The 26,677-nt window shown below is 33.7% G+C and overlaps 3 protein-coding genes across 5 annotated transcripts in view; 2 read left to right on the top strand and 1 right to left on the bottom strand.

Moving 5' to 3' along the window:
• Window positions 1-26,677, top strand: part of LOC119189777 (probable JmjC domain-containing histone demethylation protein 2C) — an 80,934-nt gene that overhangs the window by 22,683 nt on the left and 31,574 nt on the right. The window lies entirely within an intron of this gene.
• On the top strand, window positions 19,012-23,232 carry LOC119189776 (putative nuclease HARBI1). Of its 3 annotated transcripts, XM_037440342.1 has the most exons (5): window positions 20,826-21,454; window positions 21,533-21,729; window positions 21,828-21,960; window positions 22,041-22,182; window positions 22,250-23,229. In XM_037440342.1, the coding sequence occupies exons 1-5, from the start codon at window positions 21,218-21,220 to the stop codon at window positions 22,660-22,662; spliced, it is 1,122 nt and encodes a 373-aa protein (XP_037296239.1). In that variant the 5' UTR covers window positions 20,826-21,217; the 3' UTR covers window positions 22,663-23,229. The 3 variants fall into 3 exon arrangements, 2 of the variants coding, with proteins under 2 accessions (XP_037296239.1, XP_037296240.1); XR_005112602.1 differs by having other exon boundaries at window positions 19,012-21,729; window positions 22,075-22,182; window positions 22,250-23,232; XM_037440343.1 differs by lacking the exon at window positions 20,826-21,454 and having other exon boundaries at window positions 21,499-21,729.
• LOC119189778 lies at window positions 23,385-24,652 on the bottom strand. The gene is made up of 4 exons (XM_037440345.1): window positions 24,462-24,652; window positions 24,179-24,373; window positions 23,979-24,093; window positions 23,385-23,718 (listed from the first exon to the last, which is right to left on the bottom strand). The coding sequence occupies exons 1-4, from the start codon at window positions 24,645-24,647 to the stop codon at window positions 23,483-23,485; spliced, it is 732 nt and encodes a 243-aa protein (XP_037296242.1). The 5' UTR covers window positions 24,648-24,652; the 3' UTR covers window positions 23,385-23,482.

Raw genomic sequence — 26,677 nt, 5'->3', positions numbered from 1 at the left:
TATTATGTTAAAGCTATATTTACTAACTCAACACAAATAGGATCATCAAAACAATATTTAATTTTGTGAAGTTCCCCTTTGTATCTTCGAAGGTTCTATACTAAGTAAATTAAAATACGATCATTCAGAAGCTAAATAAAATCAATCACAAAAAGGATCATTCAAATCGGATCCGGTGTAAAGAATCATAATTGAAGAAACATAAATAAATACGACAAATAGATAACTTCTCTTTGGAGTTGTTAAAATTATTTTTTTTTAATAATGGTCATGTGATCAAGGACAATACACTTCTTATAAGGCGCTTATTTTGATTAATTGCTGTTTGTATAAATAACTGATAAGAATAATGAATTGTTATGTGAATAAAGTACGTACGAGTGCAGTAATCGGTTATCTACTCATTCCATAGTGATAGCAATCGGTGTGATAGATGACTTATTATTTCCAAATCACAGATTCGATTCACGTATTGTGTAGTTTAAGTGTGATTGATATTGCGGATATATATTTTCCGGCATTAGATTGTAAACTTTTCGATAGCAATAGATGTATATGTATTATGCTTTAATGTATTACATTAACATCACAAATGATAATAAATTGTGAAATAAAGATGTTACTTCATGTATTTACATGTTACATTGGATCGAATCGGTCTCATTCTCAACTGTGAACTACAATTTGTACGTCTATTCCAAATGAATATAATAATTATAAAATAATTATAGCGTCATTTTCGACCTTATTACATACGTATTAAACAAAAATACAGTTGCTCTTGTAAGTTGTCTACCAACAATATGCCAGAAAGGCGAGTTTTCCAGTGGAGAACTGAAACCCTCCTACTATGAGGCCAACGAACGATTACATGCAACCCCATTTTAAACCTACCGTGGCAAACGAGCGACTTTTAAAACTGGGTCACAGTGTGAAGGGACGAAATTGGGACGAGCCCTACTCGAGAAATGAGGGCGTTATTTACAACCGCAGGCATAATATTTGTTTCGAAATGCGAGATACAAAAATGCATTCTTTATTGTATTTGCGTGGATAAAATCTTTATGATATTACTGGGTTTTTTAATTTTATATTTTGTATTTTAGGTATCAAATTCTGTTTTGGATTTTAAATGTCTGTTTGGAATTTATGTTAGTTATATTTGACTTCGCGTGGACTTTGACTTATTGATCCAGTGTTGGAAAGTGAAATACTTGGGTAGCTCGCTGAGTCGTGAACTTCTGGGTTCAATTCTTACTGTGGACATTTTGGATTCGAGAAGTCACACGGTGATTGTGTATTGTGTGGCATAGGAATTTGTGTCAGTTATGTCGATAAAGCCACTTCCTAAAACATTATGGAACAGTATTGGACTTGTTCAACTGTGGGTTCGTTAGTTACATCTTTGCCTTCCCTTTCCTGGTTGAAAGCGTAAGCTTATTTTGTATTTACATGTATTTGACACTGATTAATGAAGTCGCAGCAATAATTTACTTGAAATGTCATTCCTACGAGAATCAAGAATGTCACCTTACAAGTTTGTATTTACGCACGATGGCAGTAGTAGAAAGTTGTCCTTTATCGATGTCAACTCTATACAAGATTACGAATTCAGCAAATATAATTTGTTTATTTGTTTTGCTTGGCTGGTAGGTATGTCATATTTATTTATGGCTGTTTTTGCTCGATGAATATGTCCAGTTTACAAATGTGTCTTAATTTTATTAGGTAAGTATCTGTAGTATAATCTTAAAACATGGAAAAGTATATAAAATCTTATAATATTCTAATACACTTTATAAAGAGGAATAAAAAAAACATATAAAACTAGTTTTATACATTTATTTTTAATATAGTGAAATAGACTTGATAATTTGTAAATTAGGTATAAAATTGCATCAAAACGCTTTTATTTGAATATCATCAACGTAAAATGTATGACATAAAAAATATAATATGCATATTCAATGTTAATACATCAGATTAAAATATTAAAGTCATATTAAAAGCAACCGAAACCCATTACGCATCTGTGGCTATGTAATGTGTGGGCATTGTAATATATTACGAACGAGTTTAAATACAGATTAGATAAAATCTAAAACGTTAACCTAGGACATGAAGTATATGCCAAGGCCTATTAAGATTCATTTATGCGTTGTTAATGCATATTATGATGATCATTACATCGTTGCCACAAAGCTATCCAAGTAATATAATAGTATGTATATTATGAACTACTGACACACAATTAGTTAGTTAGCGATTGTATGCTAGAATGAAAGTAGAGCGAGATTAGCTTTTATCCCATTAGGGATCGTTATAGCAATACTTTTCGCCTCAATTCATCATCATCATCATCATTTCAGCCGGGAATCGTCCACTGCTGGACATAGACCTCCGCCATTGAGGGTCATAAGGACCGGTTCTGGGCCGCCCTCATCCAAATCGCCTCAATTACAAATATATTTGTTTAGAAAGTTATGATTACCACGATTTATAAATCCAATCCGCATCGTCTCTACCTTTGCGGCAAATGATGAATGCTCAAATTGTGCCTCTGGTCAGTACCCTGCGGTTGTTCTGACTATGGAACATATGCACGGAATGAAAATATGCCATCAAAAAACATGTCATGTCGACAAACGACCACTTTACAATACGATTTCGTGAATTAGTACTTATTTGTAAATCCTAATGTAGCTGAGGTTACATCACAGGGAAACCCAACAACGATAACAGAATGCAATAAATACTTAAATAGGGTCCTGAGTGGAATAAGAGAAAGGTCCCGGGAACTTCTTACAATATGGATGAACTAAGTCAATGCCGGGCACGTAGTTTGTGGTAAATCCAGATTTTAGAACTTCTATACAGTACATCTTGGCTAAAATTTAATAGAGGCTTATAGGTTAGTGAGAGTGGACCCTGATGCCAGATAGGTAGTTATCTAATTTACTTTGTATTGTATAAAGTAAGTATTTGTATTCGTCTAAATGATGAATTAACGATAATTTTACTGTTCCCAATATTCCCTGACTGTTCTGTATGATTTTACTAGTCAAAAGATTGACAACTAAAAGTTTTCCTTTTTAGTAGCGACAAGTAAAACATTTTTTATAAATAGTTCCAAACAATTAGGCCGTGGAGAGAGAGTCGATCTGTCCGATCAATATGGCCGAGTTAGAAAATTATTAGTACTGGAAAACTGTATCAAAATAATGGATTTATAATCATCATTCATCAATTACCTGGTATCAGACCAACACAAGACGAACTGCAACCCTTAACCAGGTCCCAGCAACGAGAAATCAAATCTTAGACCGAAAGTAGGGCATATAAGTATCCAATGATAACGTCGCACTGTCAACTGTCAAGTATGATTAACAGTTACGAGTGATGTGAAAAATATTCTTTGTGATGTCCAACGATGCTTCATAACATTAACCTTGATTACTTTGCTCGTCAGCGAAGAAGTATGATTGCGTTATTACAATTTAATAAAATTGCCTACATTGAATAATGGTATAAATTAATATATTTTTTTATCAAACATCGAGATCTCATGTCCGTATTTATCTTTTTAGACGTGTGTTTTGGATTTATTAATTTTAATTTATGTTAATATCTTCTTTTATTGAAGTTGTTTTTATCTTAAAAAATAAAGCAAATAATACCTCTCATACATTTAAGTATGCAGAAAAATTCATAAATAATGTATTTTGTATTTTAAAACAACGATCAATATAGATTAGGTTTTTTTGCCGTCCCACTAACCATGTATTTTTTATTTATTTTACGTAATATTCAAACGTTGATCAGCTTCAAAAACGGCAAGTGCAAATACTTGTATTTATTTAAAGTTAAAAGTATGTGGAAGATGCAAAATAAATATGATATACTTAATATTCAATTCAATACAATATTACGTGATACAATAACGATACACATTATTTGCTCTAAAGTTGTGGATACTCCTTGGCGTTTGTGGCAATCCATCAGTAATCCCCATAACCTTTAAATAATGTAAAAACGCTGTATAAAAGCCTAAACCCCAATCACCTTATTTCGATATAGCCGAACACGGCGGCCAAAATCGAAGTCAATTGACATTATAAAGAAAACAGGTGCAAAATGTAAACAAAGTTAAAAAGCGGTCGTTAAAATTTCGAATTTCCTCGCCTAAGGAACAAAGAAATTCCCTTTTTGTTCCTTCTCCAATTTTCACCCATCAATAACAGGCGGGAATGTCGCGTGACATGGCGCAAATAGCCATGGAAACGAGCATTCCTTGATTTTGTGTATTATTTAATTCTCGGCACGAGACGTCTGGCTGTTTTAAAGTATTAACTTTTCAGGGTCAGTATCGATCAATTTTTTTTGGTTCATTTAATGCCTACGTCTAGTCGTACATTTTTAATACCAACTTTTTTGCGCTACTACATATCTCCCTAGTGCAATCAATCAGAAAGTGACTTCGCTAAGGTGTTAAAATTAAAACTATTTTTCGCATTTTATCGTGGTTTCTATATTTAATTTTCTCCCGACGTTTCGAAGACTGCAGCCTCCGTGGTCACGGGTGGGACTGATGTGTTGGTCATCCGCAAAGGCAAAGATACAATATCTACCAACATTTTACAATTATACAACTTTTTAAATTTTGGTGGTCCGATCTACGTAGAACAGTGTTGAGTTTGTTGAGGTGTCGAAAATTTTGTATTAGTAATGTCATCGGTTTTTAAAATAGGTTAAACTATAAATAGTTGTTACATTATACGTACTTTACAAATAATCCAGAAGAATCTATTCGTTTTTAGTTTTATCCAATCAGTCCGAAGCGAATGTCTATGATGTAGAAAGGTCATGAGGAAACATTTCGGTTAACATCCTATAATTGCGAATACAATGTGTGTTTAAAACGGATCATTGCTTTTGGAGGGATACACGGACGTATCACGTTTTAGAGACCTGAGTACATAACTTAAGTTAAGCAATTTTTAAGCGGAATGTAATATTTGTGTTTAACAGTTTAATTCTAATTTTAAAAAGTCTGTGCAAGGTTTTTAGGTGAAAATATCGCACGGCGACGGCGTCAACATAAATGGCATTTGATAGTTTCCCTAAAAAGTCAAGTCTTTAATGACGAAACAAATTTTATAAATAAAAAAAAATCTGATTCTTAAAAACTTAGAAACTCATTACCTAATATTAAAAAATATTTTATGTGCGTTTTTATATAAACAACTTTTAGAGATTAAAAATCTACCACTTGGCTGACATCTCCAGGGGTATTCATCTTTTTATCGATTTTTAATGTCACGCCTTTAAGCGCTGGGCGCCATTAAGGTCTGCGGAAACCTTAGTAATCCCGGTACCGTATAATAGCATAATGATTAGCCTTTTTCACCCGAGAATACCGTAAGACCACTACTCTGCAAGGGATTGTAATGATAGATAATAATTGCTGTGTTATAAAGTTATAAGGAACACAAAGTTAATGCGTTAAACGATAATAAATAGAATTATCTTTAGGTAATTCTACCTATTACCACAATTGGATAATAGAATATATATATAGAATGAATTCAGATGTAAAATATAACAAATTATTGATCCCAAATTGTATTACAAATGAAATATTTTAATGTGTATTATGTCTTTCTGTAGAGCATGCGGTGATAAATTTGCTCCTTTTAGTACAAATACCTTATCACTGCATTCAACTATATTGTAGGCTTATGAGTGCCTGGTACAGATTGCAGGTCGCCATCCTTTACAGTCTGCACTTATATTGCTGTTCGTTTAATCTCTGACAAAAATATCAGCCCGATACTAAAATAAGAAAAACGATGACCCAACAAGTCAATGAATATAATACAATGGAGATAAATAAATCACACCACAGTTTTAAAGACTGTTTTTAGTACCAAGTTGGTAATGTGTTGAGAATTAATAAACTATTATACGTCAACAAAATTAGTCAATGCACGTATTAAAATTTGAGGCCGACTGGTAAGGTGTCGCAACAATGTGGTATTTCGTAACATCAAAAATTTCATTCAGTGCGTGATATGATTACTTTAATATTGAAATCATACGATCTTTCTCCTCACTAAAAGCCAGATTTTTTTAAGCACTGTGGAATACTTCATTGATTTAGGTTTTTTGTAGCGGGAAAGGCTTTTCAAGCGGGCAAAGCTACGGCAACACCTTATATTAAATTATATTTACGTCCCTTGAATCCGTTGGACCTTAGGTCTGCTAGAAGTCGATTTTAAACTAAAAAACTTTAATCTATTTTAAATTATCAAAAGTTTAATTAGTCCCGACATTTTTGTTCTTGTCATGTAATATTATGTTATGCATCTGTATTTTAGAAAGTTTAAAATTAATTCGAGCCTTCAAAATTATATTAATATGTCTCCCCTCTTTGTACAAATAAATTAGGCTTTGATTAATAATATGCTAGCTTCGCCAACGTGAAAGAGTTTTTCGGGATAAAAGTACAGCTATATATTTTCCCGAGATAAAAATAGCACATGTCCTTCATAGGTAAGCCATACACGCTACGGTCTACCGGAGAGGTCAACTGTGCAGGTATGCCTGCGCAGGTATCAATTGAAAGAATTGATTTTCGATCCTGCGCCGGTCGCCTGCACAGGCTCAAAAATCCGCACAGGTCTATTCCCACACACATTGCGGTCTACCGGCGCAGGCATACCTGCACCGGTGGACCTTTCCGATAGACCGTAGCATGTATGGCAGCCGATAGGGCCTCAAACTACCCACATACCGAATACATCGAAATCCGTTCTGTAGTTTTTAAGTTTATCGCGTTCAGAGAGAAATACGTCGTGGGGAATTTTGTTTTATAAAAAGTAAAGCAATAGAAGTCTTATTTCGGCATATCTGTATATTTACTGATATTATTCATATCTATTCTCATTTGCAATTACCAACTCTAGAATTCGGACTTTATAAGGGATAATATTACCAATGTTGTGTTACGTGTGAGAAAGGTATTTCTTAGTAGTCTAGTTGTTTACAATTAAAATTTTGTTCTGTGGTTTTTTCTTTTTATAGTAACAACACCAGTACGCCACACGGTAGCACTAGGCTTATTGTAGGACAAGCAATGTGCTTGTGTCTTCATTCGAGTGTATTTTTATAATATTCAATTTTATCACTGTTTCAACTAAAGCCACATCATAATACAAAGAACATAGATGTTTTCCTGAAGTGTTTGACTGTCTGAGGTGCCATACTTCAAGACACTGTGAGCTAATTCTGCGTAGATCGGACCATTAACAGCTACAAAAAATATAATAATTGAATATGTAATTGTAAAATGTAGGTAGATATTGTAACTTTGATTTTTCCGATGACCAAAATCACGGTCTACCCTGTGACCATGAACGCTGCAAAGACTTCGAAACGTCAGGTGAAAATTATAATCCATATACAAATTGCGTTAAAATCAACAAAATATTTTTGTTTCAATGTCTAACATTCGCGTAAACATTAGAAATCATTGTTTCTGACTAAGCTATTAAATTTTTTACGTTACATCATAATTATTCACATTATAATAGGTTAGATAAGATGATAGATTGGGTAATAATTTTTTTGGTGTGCCGTTTAACCTCTTTTACATTTGATTTGCATACGTCCACCAATGCTGTACAGTGTTTAAATCTGTTTAACAATACAGATCCAGGTAGTTCATTTTTGCTCCTGAATTTACATAAAGTTTGTGTTGTTAAAAAACGACCAAAAATTATTCTTTGAAACATTTATTTTGGCATGTCTAACACTCAATAGATATTCGAGCGTCCTCGGCTCCGACCAATTTATCAAAATAAAACCCACATTTTTTTTTCAATTAACGGGTAGGCGTGCGTTAATGTGATACTATTAATTCCGCATAAGTAGTGTTTGTACGTTCAAGGAAAGGTGTTGTGTATTCCAATCATTTGTCATTCTGTGGCACTTGCGATGCATTATACATGTACTTGTGCGACATGACGTAACTGTATGGAAAATATAGCGAAGTTTTAAAGGTTATCGATAACCAATTAATTACTAGAGAAAACAAATCGATTAAAATAGTTTTTTTAATAACAGTTTTGTGGTTTAATTGGAATGGATGAGAAAATATTTGTTTTGATTAGTGGTGTTATTAATTTCTGAGAAAATATATGATTTATTTAAATAGATAGCATTTGAGAAAGTTGTAATTTAGAGTCAAGGTACTACAAGGCTTGGCAATAGTTACTTTTATTGCTTGACATGCTAAAGGTCCCCCATGTTATGAAAATGAACTTTGTGCCAATAATTTGAATACTCAAAACACAATAATAGATTCTAAATTAGTCAAAAGAAATGAATTTAAAATGTGATTAACTTTAATTTATTTTACACAATCATACATGACAAAAAGTTTGCGTAAACGAATTTATCCGCAAATATAAACCTTACTTAGTTTCCCTTGCGATATCGTTGATTTCCTTCGATTTTTCCAAGCATTGAAACACGGCATTGTGATTCGCTCCGATCGGTAAATTGGCCTTGCCGCCAAACCGAACGTAATTGAGTGTAACACAATTTTTTTATCTTTCGCCTTTATTATGTTAACATTATTCGAATATAATTGTCATTATTAGGCCCGCACAGGTATTTACAGAAGGGAACTTGGCAATTATTCATTTAAATGAGGCATTTACAGCAATAGTATAGCTTTTATGACAAAATATTTAAGGGAAAAATAAGTTCGCGTAAAATGAAAGTTATTCTAATAAATGGTCCATTTTATTAGCAAAAATATTATAATTTCATTGCCTTGATGTTTATAAACAACATTCAATGCCAACCAAATTCAATCAAAAGGCAATTTTTCAAAGAAAATACCTGTTATTTATATGATGTATGATTTTACAAATATCTTTAGCACAAAGAAATAGTTTAAGTACCTAATCCATTATTATATGGTAACCGTATTCACTTGTTATTAAACTACTCACAATTAAATTTAAAGATATTATTCGTCGGCACAATTATTTAAAAGGTCAAACAAAATATGTACTCGAAATTACGAGCCCTTTGTAACCAGTTGTAAAGCGTGCAAGAATGACGAACTGGGGCATTTACCCTGCCTATACCCTGTACAACAGTAACGAGCTTAAGCCCGGTAACCCTGTATCGATCGAAACCGCCAGAGACGAGCTAGCCGACTCGGGCCCACCTCTAATTCACTGCGTCTGAAAAATTAACGGTTTGCTCCAAGCGAGGGGTCTTTTGACCGCTTTATCAATCTATGCGCTGTGTTCTTTGGCGCGACAATTTGGACTGTTGGAGAGGTTGTTGGACTACATAACGTGCATTGTACGTCCTAGGCAATAGATGTATGTTTTCTTAGAATCTCAAAATCCCCAAAAAAAATTATTAAAAATTCAGTAGTAAAGTTTTCCGGTTTATTACTTATAAACTAATGAACCAATAATGAGAAGTCAGAGATAATTAAATGTGTAGTTAGATCATTAGAATGATATTCTTTGAAGTCATCGCGTAACATAAGTAAGTACTTGGTAGATAATATACTGCTGACTATTGATTAGTGTTAATTTGATTCTGATTACTAAGCATACAATGCAGACAGTGTGTATTTTTTTTTAACGAGATGTCTTTGCAGCCAACTGGGAGTTCATAAAACTTAGCCGCATAATACCTTTAAAAGTACCAAACTTCCATTTGTACTTATAAGCATAAAATTACATAATTTATACAATGTTATGGAAACTTCGCGAAAAGATATCTACTCATACAACTTATCTATTTGTGTAAAATACGTATTACAATATTGCCGTTGTTTCAAATCGATATTTTTTTTTATGAATTTTAGTGACTATTCATGACCAAAGTTACACGAATTGTTGTTGAGATGTTCCCGCGTAAAGATCTTTACTTCTCATAATTACTGATCACGTGATCAGTATCGCAATTTTTAAAAATATCCATCTTCGAACCTTAATTGTATTGTATATTCAATGTAGGTAGGTAATGTTATTTTTTTCGCTTGAAATCATGTAACAGCAATTTTGTGGCTTCATGATGATTTTCACAATGAAACGCTAACGCCCGGAGCGTACTGGCTTCGTTAAAATAACTGAAATTCTTATATTTTTAATGAATAGACTGTACGCGTACATTAAATCAGCAAATACCAAGTTAGTTTCTCTCCTATAATGCATGCATTTATCGCCGTGTTTACATATTTACTTTCTAACGTGATTATTATATAAGCGTGACCCACATGAAGGGCGAAAGCGTCGAAGGAACGAATATTATTAGCATTCTATATCTATCCAGCTGTCGAAATACTATGATTGGAAGGATACCAATTTTTTTTCATTCTGCCGCGGCAGTTTCTATACTGTGTTTAACACGGAATAGACTAAATGAAATTTGCACTGTCAAGAGCGACATGTAACTCGTTGGTCGCCATCATTATTGCTATGTTGCGCACACTGATTCGCTCCAAAACGCGAATAAGTAATGTAAGTAATAAGTCTTCTTTAAAATATAATGCTTCAGTTATGTTTGGAAATGGGAAAATACTATTGTAGACACGCGTAATCCGTATTTACGGGAAATACAGAGGCGTTTCGCTGTAACTGTTAAGTAAGATATAGAAGCGATACCTATTACGCGACGTTACTAAAAGGTAGTAATTTAGGGGAACTACGTACCCATTTAAAGGGAGGTGATGGCTCGTTGTATTTGCGCCTTCCTTAAAGAGTTTGTTATTCAACATACCTTGTTCACAGTTACAGTAGAAAATAACCTCTATCTGCCTTCAGAAATATGGGTGAAATATTTTTCTGAATTATCAGGTGGCGTTTATAAAAATAGGGCAGATAATGGTTATTTTTGATAACCCTTTATCGATGATACCTAATATCGAAATTTTACTAGACGCGGAGTGAACTTACCGACTAACTTCGAACATTTTAAAGATAGGACAAAGCGTACATTAACATTATTAACTACTGCGTAATAACACTATCATGTTCATAGAAATGTTTACGATACGGATACAAAACAATAAGAATTGCACGCGCCTGCGCAGCCGAGCGTTGACCGCTAGGAATGCACCGCTGCCGAGCGCATGCGCAGCTGTTTCCATGTTTTGCTAACGTGCGAGTATAAGACAGCAGACTACAATGTAAGAATATGTGAATTACTCGACTCAGTTTCCGTGATATTGGAAGTGGTCATATTAATGGTATTATTAATTTTAGTTATATTGTTGACAATGTAATATTCTGATTGAATTATTGAATATGATCTTTGGATCCCCAAGCAGGATTTTTAATGTGAAGTTCTTGAGTACATAATATATGGTGTTGCAGATCGTGGGAATTGTGGAGGCTCAAGGATTTAGTTATGAATCCGAAGTTGTTAGACTCCTAGAAACAAGAATACAACAGTGTGTCCATATTGTTACTTAGTGGTAGAAAAATATGAAGCAGTGTACCTACAATAGCCGGGCATCGCGCATACGAAAGACATATTATATTAGTAACTTGTTACTTATCAATAATGAGTAACAATTTACTAATATAAGTTATTAAAATGTAGAAACAAACTAGTATTCTAACTAAATAGCTTCAAAGCTATTTAGTTAGAATACTAGTTTGTTTCTTTTCTCTTCTTCTATTCTCAAGAATTCCACACATGGTCTCCTAAGTCATCATAATCATTTAGTAACTACATTCTAATGAATACGCAAGTTACAGTAATGAAGTGCCGTAATGTACTTAATATTTTTTTAGTTCGTTCAAAAACGATTATATATTATTTGTAACGTATAAGAAATTAATGACGATTACGTTCAGGTGTATAGTGCACATTAAAATTATTTGAGATTACTTCAGTAGCGAAGCGTCCATACAACTCGATTTCATTCGGCTTCCTTTTTAATTACGTTTGTCTTAGTTTTTTTTTTTTGCTAGGCAATTTTTTCCCGAGTTACCTTTTTTAAAATTTCACACTTCGACACTTAATTACTCGGACCTTGGTTCGTTCTCAATTCAAAACAAAAAGTAGTTCTAACCTGTGCCGCAAGAGGCCGCTGCGTGCTATACTATAAAGTTTGAATAGCAAATTAACAAACTTCAGTGTCGCTTTATTCTAAAGTTTGCTAAAATAAATAACTAAACTAAATAGCTTCAATTTGGTTTCAATTATTTGAATAATATCCCAGTGGTGTTTTCTGAACAAAATTATATGCGTTAAAATAATTGTTTTTTTTTATTTTCTCAAAGTACTTAAGAAAATGATTTAGGCAAATATGGCAAAACTTAAAGTCGTCTAATAAGTAAATAGCAAATAGTAAGATTATATACACAGAATATGTGACTATAATATCTGCTATAAGCATATTATTTTAGGATATTGTTCCGTTCCTCAAATCTCGACCGAAATTCATAATCTTCAAACATAGATTCTATGTGTTTTCAATCTTTGTATATGATTTCCCGTTTTATTTGCTTCCTTCGCCCTTCTGTCCCTCAGGACTGCATTTTTACTATGGCTGCTATATGGAAGGCATAAAGCGAAGCACTTGAGGTTTTATATTTTCACCAGACCTTTCCCTCTGAGAAAAATGTTTGCTCTACTAATTATTAATTCATGTTGAGGGTTAAGGGTCAAAGTTTGAGCAGTAAAGAGTTTGTAAAAGCATGTTCATGCATTTTGATGTTTAATTCTTGAGTTCTTTTATTCCCAGCCACAGCCAATTAAATACATAAGTAATCACATACAGACTCGTAAATTTAACATCTCAAAGAACCATGACCTGGAGTCCTGGAGATTTACACCTGCAACGTATGGCTTTCCGCTTCCGCAGCATTGAGTTTCCGCTTATACTCTCTGTGCCGAATTATGTCTATATCAATGTTATGCTAATTATAATGCATTTACAAACATATTTCCAAATTTCACACGCGACCCGATTATTTCCGCTAAGCTACATAATACGCTTAGTCATTGCTGCTCCAACACAAGAAAATTATTAGTTAATATGTGTTTGATCATGATTTAATTTCTATTAATATATTCACCGACATAACAGGTCGATAGCGTTAATAGATACCACGATACTGGCTCTGGCCTCTGCATAGCAACGCACCAACTAATTCTATTAACGTAATCACTCCAGCACACGGCGCGGTGCGTCCGCTGCCAAATTCCGACGCAGGTGGCCCTTGCATACAATCACAGTACGCTTCCTGTGCCTCGCCGCATATTGTCATTCAAATACTCGCGCAGATTATACACCAAGTCACTGACACTCTCACACGCTGCCGGAACACGTCAATTTTATTCCGCGCGTGATTGATAGTGTCTAGTAACAGGGTGGTCGCGAATCGAATCATTATATTTAGGCTTAGTCTTTAGATTGGTCAAGTAGTTATTTATTTTTTATCACTGTGAGAACAACAGTTTTCCATATAATTAATTTCTTATTTTTTACCTCTACATGCAATGATGAGTGATTTTTTACATAAACATTTCGTTGAAGAGTCAAACAATTAACACTCTCAATGATCCGTGACAAGCTGTAAGTTAGGACCTTGGATTAATAAAAACCGATGCGGGCGGAAAACTTGTACAACAATGTGAAAATAAAGTACGTAGATCGTGACGAGAAGCGCTGTAACGCAGTGTTGTTTGTGGCTTCATTGAATATGGATCGCTCCGAGGTCGGTCAGTGGCAGCAAGGTCATAATAATTTAATATGACGAAATTTTAAAGGCAGAAATATCCATGATTATTAATTATTTTTACGTTTTTCTTTCAACTGCGAGAACTAATCACTAACTAGACGTGAATTTAAATTCTTTACTTGCCAATACTTGTTTAGTTACCCAGATTAAAGCCGAAACAAAATGTATGAAAATGGACCTTGAGCTACCACCTTAAACAAATGATTTTATTCAATATGAATGGAACTTCCTTATCTGAATTTAAATAATACTCAAAATATTTATATGCTTTGCATTTATACATTAAAAATTTTAAGGTAGAAATAGATGTATTCCCGAAATACCCATGCATACCATTGTTTTCGCTTAAAAATCCGCAAAGAATATCAAAACTAAGTAAGACCATACAAAACATCGCATACTGATAAAGAAATGTTGGCCAACTTTGTTTTCCGCGAACACAAAGAGGATCTTCTTGTTTCCTATATTCTTTCAGTAGCGCGTAAACCAGTAGTTATGGTAATGTATGTTTTATCGCTAAAAGTATACAAGTCCCTTCCATACGAACGTGACTGTGTTATTGTTTTTAACACAGCAATATGTTTCAAGGTCAGTGTTGCCGTTGCTGGCCTGTGATGTAAGTGAAACTTTTTATCAGATATTCTCACGCTATGCTAGATTTGATATAGCCACGCGGAGCCGGCTCTTGCGAATTTGTGATAGTGGTAGACATCTGATAGATTCGGACGGGTTCTAATCTGATACGTAAAAGATAATTTGCTTACCTGCTCTATATTCGGCAGAGTTCAAAACAGTAGTAGTGGTTTTTTCTTATTGGTCATAATATCTCAATTAGAATTCGGCTAAAACGAGTTTGTAATTGACTATTTAAATTATATTTCCAATCATCACACAGCAAATCATTAGCCAAACAATTAACAGATAAGCAGTTTTAAAGCTATCGTCACGGTGTGTACTTGTTTTCATGTGTTGTGATTCCATCGTTATTCTCGGCTCTTGTGGACACCTTTGTGAGATGAAAAGCACTTACAATCCCACTTGACTGCCGACGGTGACTAGAGGCTCTTACGTTGACTGCACCACACTGGTGTCAGCTGTCAACTCATTAGGAATACGTCACGCAGAAAAATATATTGTTTGTTTACAAAACAAAGACTACACTAAAGTACATATACACAAAACATGCATTTATCCCCGAAGCGGTATGCAAAGTTGCAAACCAGTGCGCCCACTTCTCGTCAAGCGTGTTCCGTCCCATGATGTGATAGAGGGCGAGGCTATCGCCATATCGGGCATAGATAGGTACACTAAAGTAGTTCGTTTTTTTGTTCATGGCTTATGCTATGTTCACATACTGAGTTAATGATATGTTAATATGGCAATATGTGAATTGTACATATCAATTCTACTATAATATTGTCTACGACTTCTCCAATGTGGTTTGTGGCTCAAAAGTTTCATTTAACTTTACGTGACCTCCGTGTCCTGGTTGACTTTCAGTTATATGAAATTTCTTACAATTTGAGGTGTTTGACACAAATGTTATTCGAGTTTTTAACTGTATAATTTTACTCCGATAAGTGATGTTTATTGACATTGATTTATCAGTGTACTTTCGTGTATTTAAAAGAATTGTAACTTGCGTATTCAGATAAAAAAGGCATGCTTAATTTAAAATGCAATTATATTTATTCTGCTTACCAAATTGTACCACTAGTATTCTGAAGGTACAAAATGTATTCCGATTTTAGGTTTGGTAAGCAAGTCTGTAAATTACACAAGTAGGTGTCAATAATTTATGTTTTTAAATGTATATAACGAGGTTAGTGCACTTATTTAACCTCTAAGATATGAAACGAAGCCACTGCGTCAATGTGATTGTGTTGACTACTTAACATGTGCATTGAACATGATATGAATGAATTCGCATAGAATGTTAAACTTTGAACTTATTTCGTAATGATCATAGATTATGAGCGTTCAGTTTTTGGCATAGGCGAAGTATAGTACCTATATCAGAATGACATAAATCCAAAACGTATACTGTAAATAACACAACGCCAGAAAAAAATCGAATGACAATTCAGCTTGTTACTAAAATGCCTGATAATCCGACGTAGATACGTAAAAAGGATCCAACCCACAGTATGGTCGAAAATGAGCCGAGTATGCCAAATTAGTTCTAGTCTAAAAAATCAATATTTTCCATTAGTAAAAACATCTTAGTCAAAATATGTTAATTTGAACTTTTATTAAGAAAATATAAAGTAGAATATCAATGAGCATAAATTAAATTTAAACTTCAATCTTCACTATCTCAAAAGTGTCATTTTGTGGATTGGATCCTTTTTGCGTGTCTTCGTCCAATCATACTTAAGGTACTTATTCAGTACAAAACTAAAGTAATTATTCAAAAAACTTATGAATATCTGACAGTTCTACCGCGTTACACTGCCATCTCAAAATTAAATGTTGTCTACGTGCCCCTTAAATCCAGATCCTTTAAAACTTATCAGATCTACTCATAGTTCATACATACATGCCTCGAGCGCGTGTACAAAATTAATGTAAGTGCCTCGGAGCACCGTAATACGGATGTCTAATATGATTCATGAGCCTGTCGGAACTGAGAGATGCGGAGAGAGACGCACGCACTTACCTACCTACCCTACCCTACCCGGCAGTATCTTGTGAATACTGTGACCTTGAGTAGCTAAGAGTTTCTTTTATTTATGGGTGAGGTTTTAGGCTCGAGGGATGTTTTTTCATGTGCCAAAAAAATAATGCGGCTGTTCATGTTCCCAGATTAGATGTTACTATCGTTCAGTTCAGCGCTATCCCATCCTAGTCAACAATGGTCTACGCTTCTACCGAGTTGCTACCACTTCTATCAAGAAAACTTTTTTCGATGGTTTGGGTAGAGTAGTAAAAGAACACAACAAAGTTTTGTTGTGATAAGTTTTACGCTCAACAAGTCAGGTTATTATTGTCATTTCTGTTACAAATATTACTCGTCGACCGATCATTGCAAATAACAGGCTTCGAGATTTAAGCAGCTAGTATTGTCAACGAAGTTCACATCACTCATACCAAGTAATTGTGACATCAGTGTATTAACGAATCTTATTAACCAGCCCATGGCTTTTTGTGACCTTTTAATGGAACATTTCAATCTTTTTTTTTTTTATTATCAGATGAATATTTTCACAGACTATATAAAAGAACTTATATGTATATGTTATAAATATTAGCAACTGCTTTCCTTGCAACCAGGATATATGTAACAGTCACTAAATTAGGAGTTTTCACATCAAGATTTTAAATGCAGTCATCACCAATGCAAATGCTTTCCACAATACCAATTATAGTAATTGTAACAGTATAACATGTAAAGATACTATTTAGACTGGTTGTCTGCGATGAGTAGACGGGCTTGATGCCCTAATGTATTAAGGAAGATGTAAAGGTCTTTAAATTTATAATTAGAGAAGATTGGTAGTTAACAAAACAGAACTCGATACCAGATTAAAAGCTTATATGCTTCAGTCGATACAAAGCAAATTCAAAGAGTATCTTTATTCAAGTAAGCAGTAGGCTAGTTAGGAATGGGACGGATTGCTGCGACGAATGTTCACAGGTTCAAACTCCAAGGGCATGCAACTCTGCCTTCCTACAGTTATGTGTGTTTTCTTTATACATTATTGCTTAGTTGTAATAATGAAGGAAAACATCGAGAGGAAACCTGCATACCTGAGAAATTCTCTATTAGAATCTTGAGGGTATGTAAAGTCTGCCAATCTGCACTAGGCCAGCGTGGTAGACTAAAGCCTTATCCTTCTCAGTAGTAGAGAACCCCCTACTCAGAAGTGAGGCAGTATTTAATATCTTCTTTTTCAAATGCCTCTTCATTGTTGAAGGTTAGCCGTCAGCATCTTGTATTTCTCTTTATGATTGATATCCTACCTTGCGCTGTTTGATGGTTTGCATTTTTCGGGGCATATTGTCACGCTGGAGCACGTTATCGTTCCTGACTTTTTGCGTCAGGTTCATATAGGATCATCATCATTTAATAGGGTTGATAATATATCTCTTTATTCACTTTGTATTACATTTTTAAAAATCCCACATTAAGCTGCCAGATCGACGTGGATGTTGTACACGATTTGTGTGCAAGGGATACTAATGGTCATTGATATGCATAAAATAATGAACGTAAACCGTTGAAGGTCAATTTTCATGCATTTGGATTCAGTTATTAAGTTTCATTTGTTTTCTGATAATGCTGTGTTGTGTATTTTAATACAGCAACACTTTATGATGAAATTAAATAAAAAAATATTCAGTTTAAATATGTCTTTATATATCTTTATCATAATTAGAATTATTTAACTCTGGTTTTATTATTCTTCAAAACTTAGCGTACGAGAGCTTGCGAAAATAAATGACTTGTTCATATATTTTTCGGAATAAAAAAAGGAAAGCCTCTATCTATGGACTCAATTTCATCTAAGTTCATTCGGCGGTTTCTGCGTCTACTTTTGAGAAACATCTACAACGACATGACATGACAAATTTTCAATCTTAGTAAGATGATAATAAAGGTGATGACATGCACATGAAATAAAATTTTAATTTACAATCGCTTATTATTATTTGTTTACATTAGTATTTTTTTGAACAGTTTGTTTAATGCGTAATAACTCCAATCTTATTTTTTGTTATTGTTATATTCTTAAAAAGTGGTGGCAAGTTTTTCTCATTCGTCAAGGTCGGCGCGGCGTTGTTTTGCAACCGATCCGACGACAAGTCTGCACTCGCGTCCACCACAACGTTCATTGACCCACTGAACACGGCACTGCCATCGCTTCGCACACTTCGTAGTTAATTGTGGTTTCTTGCTGGCCACCCCGGACCCCACGCTATTTGTTGATTTATTATTCTTGACGGAAAACTACGACCGGGTCGTTAATCACCTCGATTTCATTAATTTGATTTTCTTTTTTTCTAATGTTATACGATCATTGGAAGCACCCGTAAATTGTTAATTATGTAATACATAATAATAATAATCCTGTATTGTATACTGCCCACTGCTGGCACGGGCTTACTCTAATACTGAGAGGGTACAGGTCTACTCGAAGGACAGCTTTGAGAGTCGCATAGGTAAATATGTGATTTTTTTTACTCTTATCTATACGGCTATCAAAGCTGTCCTTCGATTAGAACGCTCGTGATTGCAAAAAGACGGATATCCGTAGACGAAAAAAGCCCTCCTGCCTATGTCCAGATTTCCTAATGATGTTTCCTTTACCGTTAGAGCAAACGATAATTCACAAAGAATACACACATAATTTTTAGGAAAGTCAGAGGTGCGTACCTTCGTCTCTTGGCCATTCCACTCCAAACTAAGCTCTGACTTCATAATGAAGAATCCTCAACTCTACATCCGTCTGGATTTCATACGAAACGCCCTCTAATTCCCCATTTTCCATAAGGTCGGCAATGCACGCCACACGATAATCACTCTGGCATTGTGAGTGCTCGTAACTGACTTTGCTCATTTACCATCAGATGACCCTTTTGCTCGTTTGCCGGCCTTCTGCGGTAAAAATGTCAAACAAGTATCATAACGTAGATATTACAATATCTATACAATTATCTATAGTCAGAGACAGAACTTATAATATTGTATTTATTTATATTTTTGCGTTGTTAATATTGAGCTTAATTTATATTTTCACGTATTGTAACCCCTGATTTAGATACTTGCCGAGTACAAACGAATAGTCACGAATACGAGTGTGTTAACAGCTTATTCGGATGTATTCGTATTCACAATTCATAGTCTATATTCGTGCACGAATTATTCCCCAAATTATTCTAAATGAAGAATAAGATTCAAGTCCAACCCAGAGGGTCTGACTGGATCATACATATTTTTAAATGTTTTAATGTACCCAATAGAGTAGCAAAGTTGGTTTAATCTCGCGTCTGGCCTAGTTTTGCAACCTTGACGTAGGTACTCGCCGTTTCTAATAATAATAACAGACACGTTTCCACATCACGGAGAAGTGCCGATTGGATGGATAAATAAATATAAAATAATATCGTCGGCCAGGTATCCGGTCATCTTACAAGACATAAAGTGCGTATACTATATATTAAATAATTTTAATTTCATCGATATTCAGTTTAGTTCTAATGTAGAGGAAATTTCAACACAATATGATGAAGAAAGCACTGTACATTGCTAGTGTGTTTTAGGGTTTTTAGGTAACTTATTTCAGATTACACATGTCAATGTAAAAAGTGCATCCGAGCACAGCGGAAGACAAGTTCGAAGAGTCACGAATTGCGTTGCAATAGTAATTCACTATTAGGAATTTTAAGTAAAGGCTAATTTTAACTGTCCTACGGCTGCTACCTTCACGAGAGCGAATCGGAAATGTTTGTGTCCCTACAAGGAACATACCTGCTTGGTCAAGGATTTGTTTGTGCTCATTTGATACAAGTTGCTTATTAAAATGTTGTATTACACCATTTCAATTCATTTCGAATAATAATTATTTTTCCGGCTCCAATTTTTTTTAATACAAATAGACTATCTTACAAAGAATTATACAAATGTGTGATCAGTGACTAACCATTTTCCGGTAAGATTTTAAGAAGTTACCTTAACAATTATTAATATTTACAATTTTATGTTTTCCTAATATTAGTACTTATTCGTAATAGAGGGAAAAACAACGTAACTCTTATTATTAAAATAATTACATTTTCCCTTAACTTTTTTTTAAAAAGAATTATCACACTGCACAAAGTAATCGTTTTATGTCAAGATTTCGCTTCTGCAAAAGGAACCTTGCTGTGTTTTATCAAGAGCTGGAGTTAACAATTTGCATCGCTGAAGCGGCAGATGCGGAGTCTAACAAAAACTTATCTAGAAAAACAACTCACAAGTATAAATGAGTTCTAATGACATAAATATACGAATGCCGGTGATTTCATAATGATATGCAGTAACTAGCATTACGTAATGTGTACTATTAACTCGAATACTGAGATGTAGGTGTTGCATACGAATCAAACCGTCTATAACGAAAGCATTGGACGCAGAGTGTTCTGCTGGCTTACTCTTGATTACAATTCCAATCACTAGATATTGGAATTTCAACGTTTCGTACTCTTGAGTTCAACACTAGCGCCAAATTGGTTTAAGATTGCGTGTCCATTTTAGGGAACTAAATGGAATCGGGATCGGGATTGGCGAGACACAAAACGCTACTCTTGATTTAATTTGACAGCAGTATATTGCGTTAATATTGTGCACAAATTGTTTGGCGATTGTGATTTTTCCAATAACGAAAGTGTAACTTTTTTGAAATTGTTTTGCGTTTTAAGTGGTTTTAACTTAATAGTAAGTCTATAAAATGGCAAGATTAGCAATTATGTACCATATTATACGTAAATCACATGTAAGTGAATTAAAACAAAGGCGAAATGACCGTCGAATGATGCGATACACAGATCGAGCATTTTCTATGTGTGAAAACGAATTTATAGCTAATTATAGAGTTAGCAAAAATTTGTTTCAAGAAATATACCAAAATCTAAAGGCTTTTATGCCAACGCCTAAAAGAAAAAGTGATATATCGCCTAAGTTTAAGGTAAGTAAATACGTTGCGTTAAGTAAATGGTAGCAGTTACGTCTCAACTCAACATTTATATTATTATTTAACTTACAGATTTTAGTGGCATTATCATTTTATGCAACAGGCAGTTACCAAAAATTAGTTGGTGGCACATATGGGACACTAATGTCGCAGCAATCTGTATCTCGCGCCATACGAGATGTAACAGCAGCCCTTAACCATCAACTAGTACTAAATAAATGGATAAAATTTCCTCAAACTCGCCAAGAAAGAGATGCAATAAAAAGGAGGTAATACCTAGTTATTTTAACCCTTTATGGTAACTTTATATTATTGTACATGATATATTATTGACATTTAATAGCTATAATAACTTTCTTTGTTTAAGGTTTTATGAAAAATATCATATTCCATCCATTTTAGGATGTATTGATGGCACACATGTAGCTATAATAAGACCCAAAGAAAATGAAGAGAGATATTTTAATCGCAAACATTTTCATTCCAAAAATGTTATGATTGTATGTATATAAAAATAAGAATCTTTTTCTCTCACTTTCTAACAAATAAACTTGTGTCTTTTATTGTTTATATTTTTTAGATAAGTGATGCAGATTTAAAAATTTTGTCTGTAGATGTTTCCTATGGAGGAGCTACACATGACAGCTTTATTTGGAATCAGCATCCTGTAAAACAACATTTAATCAATTTGAACAGTAATGGAGAAAATGTATATTTATTAGGTGAGTATTATTTTGAAATATTCATAGATTTTATTATGAATACATTTTAATTAGCACCCACTTTTAGGTGATTCTGGATATGCACAGTGGGAATATATGATGACACCTATAGTGGATGCTCCTGTAGGGTCCCCGGAAGAGTATTACACCAAGATGCACTGCCATGCTCGAAATACAGTGGAGCGTACTATTGGTGTACTTAAAAATAGATGGCGGTGCTTATTACGGCATAGGGTTCTACATTATCATCCCGATGTAGTGTCCAAAATTATCAATGCTTGTTGTGTCTTGCATAACATATGCATTACCAAATTAGATAATACAATAATATATCCTGAGGGGAATTCCGAAGATGATGGACATGACAACCTTAATGTAATATTTCAACATTTAACTGCTAGTACAGCAGCTGCTTACCTAAGGCGAGGCATAGAAAAGAGAGCTGTTTTAGTTCAACAGTTGTGGGCACGTAGAATGTAAGCATGAAGTATCAGTGATGGTGGTAAAACTGCGATTAGATATTTTTAAATATTTTTAGTTATTAGGTACAGTTGAAAATTTTAATTATTTTTTATTACATAGTATTTTGAGAGCTATTAATGTAATTAATGAATACTTAAATCTCACACATTTTTATGCTATAGGTATATTATAGGTAGTTGAACAGTAGGATAAACGTGCCATTTAAAAAGGAACAACTTTATCTATACCTTTTAAGTTTAATTGTTTTATTAATGATAACATACTATTTTTTATTTTTGTCATTTCATTGTGTTTAGAGAGATTTTGTTTATATTAAATGTCTTAATGTTATTATTTTCAATTAAGTATAATATAAGGCATATATGTAGTTTACTAGTTTTAAATGTGAGAGACTTGATTTGTCATTATTCTTATAGCAAAAATAAAAACTTCATGTTGTAACTAGTTAACACTTATAAGATTTACTTTTTAATTGATTTTGTTAATTTCTTTTATCTTAGCTACTATTCCTGACATTGCATGTTTTTTAACTTAATTCCTGTTTCTTGTATAACTTCTCATAAATGAATTACTTACTGACTTAATGGCTTAAGAAATGAAAGTATAATTATTGTCAATATTGTCAAATAATTTATTGATTATGAACAAATAATTAAAATATTCCTAAAACTTAAAATATACTTTATTTATTTATTACATTAGATTAACCCCATAACAAAAAATATAACCCATACAAAAAAAATATATTAAAACTACAAAATATAAACTACTTTCATTCACAAATAAATTGGCAATAATGTTAAGGCTCTGACACCTTTTATCTTCTAGCCATTTCTAAAATGGCATTAGAGATAGCTAATAAAGCATTGGCAATATTGCCCATTTGCTGTGATAATTCAGCTAGACTTCGCGCAGTTAGCATTTCTGCTTCAACGCGTCGCTCTTCAATATTGGCGAAGCGTTCCATCTCATCCACAGGCCTCCGAATTGAAGAGCGACGCCGACGTGGTGGCTGTGTGGTGGGCTGAACTGGCGCAGGTGTTATCGGTGGAACTGAAATGTAATAATATAATTATTTACAGTCTACTAAGACTTTAGTCATTACAAAATTCAAGTTAAGTAACAAATGATCAAGTGTTCTTACCATACGCAAAAATATTATTGGCTCCAAAACACCTAAGTGGTTTGTAACTCTTATAAGTGTTTATGGGTGTGGACACTTAAAAATCTTTCAAACACTTATAAGGGTTTGTGTGATTGATGTATTGTTTTTTTTATTTTGTTTTGCATTCCCAACAAATTAAAATACTTACTTATGGATGTTGCTTGCATTGCATCACCCTCTGATGTAGTAGGTATGGGGGATAGTTGGATATTTTCAAATATCTGTATTTCTTCATTTTGTTCTGTAGCTATTTCTGGGGTTGCCTGAAAAAGTAATGTGATTTTTGATTATAAAAAAAATATTTTATAAATTATTAAACCAAAAACATTTTAATATATATTATGTTACCAATTCTGGGAATGGATTAACTGTTAAATGTCTGTCGCCAATAGCAAATTCTTGGCCACCCATTACTGCCATCAATCTCTTTTCTATGGCAGACAATGTGGGCAAGTTATCTGCCGACCCACCACCAGTGCGCCTAACTGAAGCAGCATACTGTGCACAGTGTTTCTTTAGTGCACATTTCTTCTCTGCCCAGTACTAAAACATACATAATATATTATAATTAATTTGTTTCATAAAAATAGCAGATACATATTTAAGAATGATTTATTATGGATAATGTTACCTTAGCCCATCCTTGACCATCTTTAACAGCTCCTCCAAGAGCATTTAAAGATGTTGCTACAGTTGCCCATTTCCTTTTGGTCTCGATTTTGGCTTGAGCAGTCCGTAACAACCCTTTAGCAATACCTGGATTTTGCTCCAGGAATTCCACTAAACCTTCGAGCTGAGCGTAACTTGGACGATTCATTGTCACTGAAGAAAAAAAATCATTCACTTTAACACTATATTTTAAATGCACCGACTAATATAAAAATTTCAAAGAAAAAATACTTTGATATTAAATTTTATAAGTATAAAGAGCACATAATAATAGTTTACTTACCACTTGATACTAAAATAGTTAATATTTGTAAAATCAAACTGTAGAATGTTCTAAACGCTAACAATAATTCGTAATTCGTATTTTGAAATTGGAGACCATTTAGGATCACTTTTTCTAAATAGCGTAGTGGCCACGATCCTATCGCATACAGCCAGAGTCATGGGTAATATCATAAATTTAATAATATTCACAGGTAAAATGAATTGAAACGTGGAAGTTCATCAATCATAAAATAATCCATATCATATTTAATTTATTTGACTTGTTATTTGTAAGATTTTTCATATTAAAGACGTTTTACCGGTTTATTGTAATTTGTATAACAACACTAGTGTGTAACTAACTTCACTCATCAAAACACAATCGTGGGACAATCTCAATTTCAATCCAATGTTGACAACATTGCTTTCAAGAGTACCGAATATTGTGACAGCGATATTGAGATTGGAATCGGATTGGTCTTAGATTGAAATTAAAATTGATTTGGAGAGTAAACCAGCTGGCGTGTTTGTTTACGTGATCCCCATGCGAGATCTTATTTTGGATCATAAGTGGCTGCCGACCATCAGTTCCTTATTACAATATAGAAGAGACTGTATGAAATGGATTGATTGTTGTCCTAGGGCATTCGAATAATCGAAAATCCAAATAATTTAATGTATGAAGAAAAGAGATTTTAATACATAAAAATCTTTTTAATGAGCTTTGTTCGCGCCTCTGACTGTGCTAATTACTTATTTCGGCATAAAAGTAGCCTATAGCACTTAGGAGCTTACTATTAGTGAAAGATTTACAAAATTATTTAACTAGTTATCATGCAGTTTCACACGCGGTTGGCAATCCGAATAATCGTGAATCCGTATAACTGAGGTCCGGATAATCGAGTCTCCACTGTACCGATTTCCATTATAAACCAGTTCTGCCCGCTTCCAATTTCTGAATCGTGGGGCGGTTTTTGGAACAAATTCGTGTTTAATTTTATTGACTTGTCTGTTGTAATAAAATCTAGACTGTTCGTGACCTTCGCCGTGTCTAGATATTTGTATTATATTTAGACTGACGAGCATATTTTAGTCTCTATAGTCTTTATATCTTCTACACTGTTTCAATGTGCATCGTTGATTCGCATTTTGTCGTCACAAAGGGTATCCGATAACCAACAGTAACTGGACATAATATTACGTTGATATATAGTTGATACACAGCACAGGGTTTGATAAGCATGACAATGTCACTGAGGCGTGACGGAAAAATACAATTTATAATAAATTGTGTTCTGAATTTATGTATAGTGTTTTTTGATTATTTTGTAATGCCATTGCTTTATTTACTGCTCAACAGTCATAGATAGGTAATATTAGACCCATAAAAATTTACCGTAACTTTTCCTACTTTCAACTTTGACATTGGCAAAATCGTCGTCTGCCAACGATGGAGCCACAATCGAAAAATTGAATTGAATTGAAATAACATTTTTTTTAATTTCTAGTCGAGCTGTCGTCATATTATATTGAGATGCGCATTATTATTAATTTATTTAAACAAAATCAGAAGTAAATTTCTCATAAAAAATTAAGGTGTTATAGTATATCTGTTAAAAAAATGCTATGAATTTCGCGGTTTGTTATTGTTAATAATCACATTGAATCTGCTTTCGGTGGACCGTTGCCAAAAGAGGCAAGGTCTCGCTTTGTGTCAATGTCCATTAGCAAAATATTTTGTTCACAAAAACGGAATAAATAAATCTTATGTAAATGACATGCGTTTCCACTTGTTTTGTATTCGTCGTTGTAGATGTTTTCTAGACGTGGCATTGACATTGCAATATAACATTTAATGATGTATTCTTTGCGTAGCTTTTTATAATCTTATTTTCTTTTTATAATTAATGGTAA

Source organism: Manduca sexta, chromosome 19, assembly GCF_014839805.1.
Source record: "Manduca sexta isolate Smith_Timp_Sample1 chromosome 19, JHU_Msex_v1.0, whole genome shotgun sequence".
In the NCBI taxonomy this organism is placed as follows: Eukaryota; Metazoa; Arthropoda; class Insecta; order Lepidoptera; family Sphingidae; genus Manduca; species Manduca sexta.
Note: the sequence above shows the minus strand (reverse complement) of the source record. Positions and strands in the feature narration are given on the sequence as shown.